This window comes from Mauremys mutica, chromosome 20 (assembly GCF_020497125.1).
Source record: "Mauremys mutica isolate MM-2020 ecotype Southern chromosome 20, ASM2049712v1, whole genome shotgun sequence".
NCBI classification, from domain to species: domain Eukaryota; kingdom Metazoa; phylum Chordata; order Testudines; family Geoemydidae; genus Mauremys; species Mauremys mutica.
In genome coordinates, this window is record NC_059091.1 from 5956901 (window position 1) to 5966452 (window position 9552).

Genomic DNA, 9552 nt, shown 5'->3' on the forward strand with positions numbered 1-9552 from the left:
AATTTGGTAGGGCCCTACTTATGGGGGAAGGGATACTCAAAACTGCCTTTGGGATCCCTGAGTTCTAGAAAGAAGATTTCATAAAAGGGAGAAGCAAGTCATAGATGAACCCTAAAATTCGAGAGTGAAATGTCCAAGGGGCCAGTTGAGCTGTATAGGTATCCCTCCGAACATGGACAGCCAGCCCTTGTGGCGCTAATAGGGAGGAGCAGGTAACAGGCAGGCTGGAACTTAGGAAGGCTCAGATGGATTTTGGGCCTTGACTCTGTAAGCTGTTTGGGGTAGTGTTGTGCCGTGTGTATCACAGGCTGCCTAAGGGCTTGCTAAAAACACACGACAGAACTTTTGAGTGTGCAGCCGTAGGGTCCACCCGACATCTAGTGCACAGCAGGCTAGTACGCCCCAGCTTGCTGCACTGGAACTGTTCAGATACACAGGCGTTAAGTGGTTGGTTGAGATTTTGCTATGTTAGTGAGAGGGAAGGTTTCATCGGCTCTTTTTTTCTTCAGGAGATGAGAACAAACTAGATGAGGGGAAGGAGAGCGTTCCAAAAGGTCGAAGTGGCCCAGGAGACGGAGGCAGCAGAGATCATTGGCAAGATTCAGATAGGTATGTCTGTCAGTCTTCATCTTCCCCTTCTCCTCCTGCCAGTCCTATTTCAACGACTGTTTCAGATTTGAACAGCATTCCAGTGTCCTGCACCAGCCCCCTCTGACCTAACCAGCGGCAGGTGTGGAGTGTCTGACTGTCCGCCATGCTGGGGTCAGGCCTTAAATAGCCGCAGGCTTCTGTGTACTGAGCTGTTACTGCCTCATTGGTAATGCCGATGCTTCCATGCTGGGAGCCGGTTTTGCCTGGCTCGGCACCCACTGCCAACTGAAGCACAAAGCACTGGCTGGTGTAATGGTCTCATGACTCCTCGTTCTCCAGTTGGGCATGAGGCGGGGTGGTCTGTTACAATAGACTGTGCCAGGTATTTTAAAAACACTGCACCGCCTGAGCTGACCTCGGTTTTAGTTCTAACTTCAAAATGCTCATTTTGGGCCTTTACCAGAAAGCTAAAATCCAGCCCTGCAGGTCTTGCCCTGCATTCCATAGACACCTTGTCAGCGTCTTCCCCCGTTGCCCTGCCCCAGTGATGCTGCTGCCACCAAGGCTAGTAACCCCTCTCTTCTCATTTAAGTCCCTGGGTTTTTGCTAGAGCATTCATACAGGTGGCTTTTATGTGAAAGGGCTGATGTCCGAGAGCTGAGCATGTTACTAGCCGTGCCCTTGGGGACAGGCCAGTACTCCGCCCTTCGTCCACCTTCCGAGCTCCTAATCATCGAGCAGTAGTCAGTAAAATAGCTACACGGCCTCCCTCGCCACCAGAAGTAGGCGCGTGCAGACTTAATTCCCCTGCAGAGGATCTATAAAGCCAGTGTCCCTCCTTAACTGGAGGGGTGCTTGCTGTGTCTGGTCAGCAGTCAGCGCTGGGCTGAGAACCAGGCTGTGTGAAACACCAACGGCTAGCCTTGGACGTTCGATGTGAAATTGGCCATTTTCTCTTCCCCTTGATCGGCACCCCTTTCAAATCCAGTGTGCACCTATCGTGGGCGCAGCTGTAGCTTGGTAGCGGCGCACTGGCTCCGTTGGCAGCTCCTCCAGCTAAATGAACGCTTGTTCAACTGAAACTTGACTCTTGCAGGAAAGAAAGCAAGAACGATCATGACTCGCAATCTGCATCTGAGCCAAAGAAACCCGACGAGAATACGGCCTCTGTAAGCATTTAATCTACTAGCTGCTGCTTGAAGTACAGAGCAGCGTGTGGGGAGAGGAGGGTTGGCCTTGCAGTTAAAGATGCTGGACTGAGACTTCGGAAACCTCAGTTCGATTCCTACCTGTTCATGGGCTTCCCGAGTGCCATCTACTTCTCCTGTTCTCTATTCCCCATCTGTCAAATGAGGCTATTCCACCTCTACCTCTTATGTGGGAAGATAAATTCATTGTTTGGGAAGTACTCGCATACTATGGTAAGGGCTGTGGGGTATAAATACCTTGATTAAAAACCACAGTGAAAACCTTTTGGTAGGTAGTGGGAGCTGGGTGTGATTCTCCTATGAAATGCTGTATCCAAACTGAAGTGTTGCTGCAGAGTTGCCTACCTGGTGTTTCATTCCCCGTTTAACCTGCTGTATTTCTTGCAGAAGTTCAGCTATGTTAGCAAGTACGCTGCTCTGTCAGTGGATGGTGAAGATGAAGTGGAGGAAGACAATTACACTGATTAAAATCTCCAGACCCTGCGCTGTCTCCTAGCCGATCGCCACCCAGGAACATAGGAAAAGCAAACCAAACCAGACGAGACAGAAATAAAATGTAAAACTCAACATCTCCTGGAGACCTTTCTTAAACTTTTTTTAAAAAACAAAAGGAAACCATTTCTCTTGCATGCTGCTGCAGCCTTTAAAGTATTGAACTAACTGGAGAATCTCTGCAAAGTGTAGCAAGAGAGAAGTGCAAGTTTTAAAAAGAAAAGGGCGACTCAGCGTGGTTTCCAGCATGACTTGAGCTTAGGCCCTGTCACTTAGAGTGGACGGTTTAACATGTTAGCCAGCCAGGTGTCTTGGAGAAGCCTGAGCAGATTGGGCAGTAGGACAGCTAATTAAGGAAGAACTGGCTTTTCTCCCTCATCTTGCTCGCCTAAATGGATGAATTCTGCAATGTTACCTTAATAAATGATCACTTTGAAGGTAGGGTATCTAGTCCATGAGGTTATTCTAGCTTCCTTCCTTAAGCGTCCAGCTCTTCCTTTCCAAAATCCAGTGCAATACAAAGCGTTACCCAGTGCACTAGGGAAGGAGAAGACTGTCTTGCTGTCCCAACAGTGGAGGATGGGCTGAGACGTTGAGGTAGAGAGGGGGTGTTGAACCGTGCCCGTCTCTGAAATGAGCTTCGAATCCTGATACTCATCTCTGAAAGTGATGCACCAGGTCAGGCCAATTGATCCAGGAAAGAACAGGCAGGCTTTCCAGTGAGCACCAGCGGCAGCCCCCTGGGCAGTGGAGAGCCTCAGACAGCAGTCAGTTGGGAAAGAGTTAAGCATGCTAACAAAGTAGTGAAAGTCCTCCCTTTGGAGGCACAAACGCTCAGCTCCCCTCCTCCGAGCCCTGCTGGGACTGACAAACCTTTCAGGATCTGCCATCTTCCCATGGGTTGGTATCTGCCTCTCTTGGAATCTCTTCTCCTCTCCTTAGCCACCTTCTCCTCACTTCTTTAATCACCTGGTGTCACCCCTTTCACACACGTTTTAAATAGCACCCCTCTCCTTGAGTGAGAGCTCCCTCTTCTGGTTGGGCATATAGAGCTATCGAGATGCACGGGAGGGCAAGCTAGATGGCCTCAAGGCTGTCTCTGGGTGCACGGAGCAGGCTGCACTTCTGTGCCTCCAGAACGTGTTCCTGCCCCCTCTGTATCTGCTTGTCCAACTCCCTCCCTCCACTTGGACAAGCAGCAGACAGCATTGGTGGCATAGGCCCTTGTACAGGGAATACCTGACCCAAACTTCCACTGAGGAGAGATTCTCCAGTCCCTAAATATTCACTGGCCTAAAACTGGCAAGGTCTTAAAAGTCAGATTCTAAATTTTTAGCCGTTTTAATTCACCCTCACTAGGTTTCCTGAGCTGACGGCAGAGTTGTGATAATCTCATGGCATAGTCAAGCCAGCACGAGGGTTTCACCGCCTTCTAAAGAAAAGGGTTCTCAGAAAGAACTCATTCATGGTGTAGCATATCTGGATTGCAAGACTACAGACAATACTCGTTTGATTGACAAGGTGTGCACCCATTCATTCATGGTCGCCTTTTTACCTTAGTTGGTGGGAGGAGAATTGCACAAATGCTTGTGACTTAGGACTCTCTCTCTCCTCTGGGCACTCCACAAAGCACAGCTCTCTCTATCAGGTGCTGGATTTGATGCATTGTAAAGCTGCAGTTGATTGGTTATTTCAGTCACTTTTTAGCTAGTTTCAAAAAAAACCTTAAACCTGAGGTGTCAAGCACGTACCACGGGGGGGCCACCACCGGGACAGCAGAGCTGAATTTCAGACACGGTATCGCGTAGGTCTAGTTAACGCAGGGGCTGGATTTGAGGTGTGACTATCACTAAATTGCGTCTGAAAAAAGCATTCTCTTCCCCACCCTCTCCTCTGCTGTCGGGACAGGGTCACACTGATTGAGTTGCGTTTTACACATTCTGAAGACATGTAAAATTTGTACAAAAATATCTTCTATGAAAATGATTTGTAATCTGTAGTGGACTTCCTGGGAGATGTCTTTTATTATGTAAAATCCCTCTTTTTTTTTTTCTTTTTTTTTTTCTTTTTTTTTGTTTCCTCCAAATAAAGCTAATCTTTAAAATACCCGTTAAGGCCCAGATCATTTGCAAGTCTCTCACTCCCACCATTGGCAATTGGTGGCCGTGGTCCTGAACTCTACTTGGTACCATGCCAGCTTTCCAAAGCTGACTGGACAGTCCTGGAACATTCCCTGTGGAAACATCCACACCAGCTTCTGTTGCAATCTAAGGAAGACTTCTCAGAGCAAGGAGAACAGAAATCTCTTCCCTGGCTTGGTGTAAGAAGGGTGTTTTTTCTGCATTACAACCTCACTCTTAAATTGTTATTCCGGCCTTGGCACTGACGTTAAGCATGGTAGCCACAAGAGGGAGGCGTTTGCCAGTCTTTGCTCAGTTTCGTTAAGGAGCTCTTGGCTTGTTCCGAGAGATTGTCCTGCGTGCGTCTGAGTGAAGCCTTCGCTGCTGACAGTTCCAGCCCTTGCAGGCCAGGTTTTCTCTTCTGTGCCGCCTCATTACCTGTAGTGGGTGTGTCGGCACCGTCTAATCTGGACTCAGTAACTAATCTGGATTACGCTCATGAAGGCGCAGAATCCAGTTCATGTTCTGTGTTGGTTCTGGAAGGCAAACGCAAGCAGCAAAACCCCAGTGGCCATTGTAATCTAAAGCCAACCAGTAGTTCAGACTGGATACACACGGACCAGATGCCACTTACACATGGTCATTCTCCAGCACAGACCCTCCTGTCTAAAGTGCCCGAACCAAAGCTGCTTTTGAGGAAGAACACGGAGCTTCACTCTCTCTCATTCAGGCCTGGCCTCTGTCCTGGCACCACTGCCCAGTTCTTGATCCGTTTTATCCCCAGTGGGCTGGAGCTACAGCAGACAGCTCAATTGCTCGAGGGCCCAGCGTTTGGGTGGATGTTCCTCTGGGCTTGCCGGCGTAGCGCACGCAAGGGACTGTTGTTGCAAATGTGCTCTCGAACCCCAAGGATGGTCCAGGGCCCACTTCGCTAGGGATAGGGCTTCACCAGGGTAGAGAGCCGTGTGTGAATAGTCTTGGGCTCCCATCTCTTAAGATCTCATTGGCCTTTGGTCCTTTTTGTTTCCCCCTTCCTCAGGCTGCTCTTTGGGAGATCAGCAGATGCAAACGCCTTGGGCCAAATTCTCAGCTTCCTATGCGTCAGCTCCTCCCCCAGCCAGCTGAATTGCGGGTGGGCACTGTAGGGTGAATGTCTGTCCAGGTGCTGCCTTCTAGTTTACCTGCCTATCTGCTTCCAAAGGAAGGCAGTGACTGGTCTCAATCCTTTTTGCCTTCCCGTGTCATAAGAACATAAGAAGGGCCGTAACGGGTCAGACCAAAGGTCCATCTAGCCCAGTATCCTGTCTACCGACAGTGGCCAATGCCAGGTGCCCCAGAGGGAGTGAGCCTAACAGGCAATGATCAAGTGATCTCTCTCCTGCCATCCATCTCCATCCTCTGACAAACAGAGGCTAGGGACAACATTCTTACCCATCCTGGCTAATAGCCATTTATGGACATAGCCACCACATGTCTGTTCTGCACCATTCACAGATGTGTCAAAGGCCATTCCCGACCCCAAAGCAGCGGCTTTCACATCTCGTATCCGCTGGCTACAGCAAACTTCATCCTGGGACTGTCAAGTCTCTAGCTCAAAGCGGCCTGCTGCTCATTTCAGAAGTGCTGAGCATCCACAAATCCCGTTGCTGCTAGTCAGAGCTGCGGGGAGCTCAGCACCTTTTAGCCATCAGCCTACCTTTTATTTAGGTGCTTCAATAAATCTTATGTTACGGTGGCACCTTACCAGCCCCAAATGACGCTTTCCCCGCACAGTTGCCTGGATTTATCTAAAGTCCAAGTTTCCCCTGAGCCAACAACTTAGTGGGCTGACGTGGTTAAGACACATCCATTTCGTAGCCAAGGGTACACGAAGGAGCCATGTGGCCAGCATCATGTCCGACAACCAAGGACGGTCTCTAAATCAACTTAAATACTGCAGCCATCATTCAGTGTTTAAATATTGATCTGCAGCTGCCTTAGAGCCGTTCCGTTCAAATCAATCCATCCCTGAATTGCACCAAACTCTTACAAACCAGATTTAAGTAGTTAGTCAATTCCTTCCTGAATTAGACTTAAGGGCTGGTCTATACTAGAAAATTAGGTCGCCTCAACTGCGTTCGTCATGGGCATGAAAAATCCACAGCCCTGAGCAACGTAATTAAAGTGACCTAAGTTCCCGTGTAGACAGTGCTAGGTCCCTCGACCTAGCAACCGCCTCTTGGGGAAATGGATTGCCGACGGAAGAACCCCTATGCTGCACTACTGCGGTATTTCCAGTGTAGACAAGCCCAAACAATTTACCCAGGTTTGTAACAGTGCCATGCAATTCAGTGAGGAACTGACTTCAGCTGAACATCAGGTTTTAATGGACCGAAAAGCAACCTCCAGTTGGGTTTTGCATCTGTTTAGATAAAGTGGTTTAATAACAGCATCTGAGCAAATGAACGCAGCCCTCCAGGCTCGACATTTGCTGTTCATGCTTCTAGATCCCCATGATCTAGTCCTGGCGGACACTCCGTCCCAGCGGTGTTACAGGTGCTGGAACCAAGGTGAGTGATGCTTGGGTTAGCAGGGAAAAGGGTTAGGCCGCTAACCTGGGACTCGGCCTCAAGTTCAGTTTGTCGCTCTCCCCCACGCTGCTGGTGTGACCTTGGGCAAGTCACTTCGGGCCTGATCTTCAAAGGCTCCGAACTTCCATTGATAATGGGAGGATCGGGGCCTGAGGTATTTGGGTACCTGCTGGGCTGTTCAAAAGCGCCGCTGGAACTCACAGAGTTAGGGGCTTTGGGCAATCTGTTAGGTGCCTAAATCTCTTTTAAAATTGGGTTCCCAGGGTGTGTCCTGGGGCAGCAGGACTTGTGAGCCCCCTCACTGCCACCTACCCTTAGTGTGAAGATTTCTTCTCTGTGCCTACTGAAGATTAGTGCCCTCGCTCTCCCAGCCTCTGGCCATGCAAGCTCTGCCTTGCAGGCCTTGCGCGCGCGCGCTTTCTCCCTCCAGGTTAGCCATAGGCACGAACCCACCTGGGAGTTCTCCCAGCATCTCTGGAGTGCCCAGGTCCTGTGCCACTGAGCCCATGCAGAGCTCTGAGATCCGCTACTCCCCGGGAATACCGGCATCAACTCCCGATCCCCACGCTCTGCTTAGCACACGGCACTTGGAAGTCTATCTTGTGAAAGGAAGAATTAAATTCATCGTCGCAGAACAGAGATTCAAAAGACAGTAAGTACGAATATCGGAAACAAATGGTTACATAGCAAGGAAAATCATAACACACCTGCTGAAGCCTAAACTTAACTCACCCCATCTCCTACAGGCTAGCTTACCCCAAGTGCTTTGCCCCAGTGTTTTCAACCAGGATGACTGAGATTCTCCCTTTGATAAGATTGAACGTATTGTCAGCTTGGCTTCACAGACTGAAGGATCCTAGGGTGAGTCTCTGCAGCACCACGCATAGCAGGTCTGACCTTTGATCTTCACTGAAAATAGGGGTCTGTCCCCCTGCAGGAATAGTTTACCTCTTCCCGTTAATTTCCTTCTGCAGTCTCTGCAAGGGTGTGCAGACGTCCCCACGGGGCTCAGCCTTCCCTTGCCTTTGAGCACCAGGGGCTGCGGAGCAGCAGCGGAGCCCAGCGCTTGCAAAACCCCAAGCTCCTTGCAGGCTGTCGGAGGTCCTGAGGCCGGCAACAGGATGTTTGCTCCCCGCGCTGCCTCCCGTACGTTTGTGCAGGAAGCTGGAGCTGGCAACGCTGGGACTTTGCGGCTTCCTAACTGCACCGAGCTGAGAACATGCTTGGCCTTGTCTACTTTCTTTTGTTGTTTTTAATCACCGTGGGGCCAGATTTTCATTCCGTATCTTGCAGGAGAAACCAGCACAATCTCGCACAATCAGAGCTCTGTGTCCAGTCCCTGGGCTTGGACGGCTTTCGTGTTACTCTGGCCAAGATTAATTCCACACCGCCGCCCACCCCCCCCGATAACAATCCTGCTTGGGGCAGGAGCGTCGCTCTTGGCCTTGCGGATCTGCTCCCCGAGAAAGGTATTGGTGCAGCAGCTGGCAAACCTGTGCCATCCCGGCACCCCACCTTCCCTGCGGGAAGGGATCGAAAGTTGTGGAAACCTAGCAGAGCTGGCTGGGAACGGGGGAGGGGAAATCAGCGTGAGAATGCCCCAAATCTGGGCGTCCTCAAGACGTGCGTTTATCTAGTTCCTCTTCAGAGCTTGTCTCTGGGGTTCCTAGTTGTTAGAGAGAACATGGCGTAGGGGCACTTCCGCTAATAGGGCCAGGTATTCAGCTGGTTTCACTTTGCAAAGCTCCATGGACTCTTTTATGCACCAGCCGAGGGTCTGGCCCAGTGTGGAACTGATTGAAAACTCGCTGAAGGGGTCAAACAGCTGAGCCTGTTTGAAGGCAAATAGTACTTTTTAAGAGGAATCTGGTGCACTGTTTGGTTAAGCAGGGTCCTATGTGGGTTACGTAGCTGAGAAATACACCCCTTCGCTGGAGAATTATGCTGCAAAAGTTAAGTTTTTGTTGTTTGATTAGAACATAAGAACGGCCAGACTGGGTCAGACCAAAGGTCCATCTAGCCCAGTATCCTGTCTTCCAACATTGGCCAATGCCAGGTGCCCCAGAGGGAATGAACAGAACAGGGAATCATCACGTGATCCATCCCCTGTTGCCCGTTCCCAGTTTCTGGCAAACAGAGGCTCGGGACACCATCCCTGGTCATCCTAGCTAATAGCCATTGATGGACCGATCCTCCATGAATTTATCTAGTTCTTTTTTGAACCCTGTTATAGTCTTGGCCTTCACAACATCCTCTGGCAAGGAGTTCCACAGATTGGCTGTCCGTTGTGTGGGGGGGGGGAAACTTCCTTCTGTTTGTTTTAAACCTGCTGCCTATTAATTTCATTTGGTGACCCCCTAGTTCTTGTGTTAGGAGGAGGAGTAAATAACACTTTCTTATATGCGTTCTCCACACCAGTCATGATTTTACAGATCTCTATCATATCCCCCCTTAGTCATCTCTTTGCCAAGCTGAAAAGTCCCGGTCTTATTAATCGCTTCTCATATGGAAACTGTTCCATACCCCTAATAATTTTGTTGCCCTTTTCTGAACCTTTTCCAATTCCAATAT

At 49.8% G+C, this 9552-nt stretch overlaps 1 protein-coding gene across 5 annotated transcripts in view; it reads left to right on the plus strand.

Moving 5' to 3' along the window:
* Positions 1 to 4397, plus strand: part of EIF4B (eukaryotic translation initiation factor 4B) — a 29114-nt gene extending 24717 nt beyond the window's left edge. For all 5 annotated transcript variants that reach the window (XM_044994669.1, XM_044994671.1, XM_044994670.1 and 2 more), the window contains 3 exons: positions 510 to 609; positions 1688 to 1760; positions 2187 to 4397. In XM_044994669.1, the coding sequence (XP_044850604.1) occupies positions 510 to 609; positions 1688 to 1760; positions 2187 to 2267 (254 nt within the window). In that variant the 3' untranslated portion in view covers positions 2268 to 4397. The remainder of the gene's footprint in view (positions 1 to 509; positions 610 to 1687; positions 1761 to 2186) is intronic.
* The last annotated feature ends 5155 nt before the right edge of the window (positions 4398 to 9552 follow it).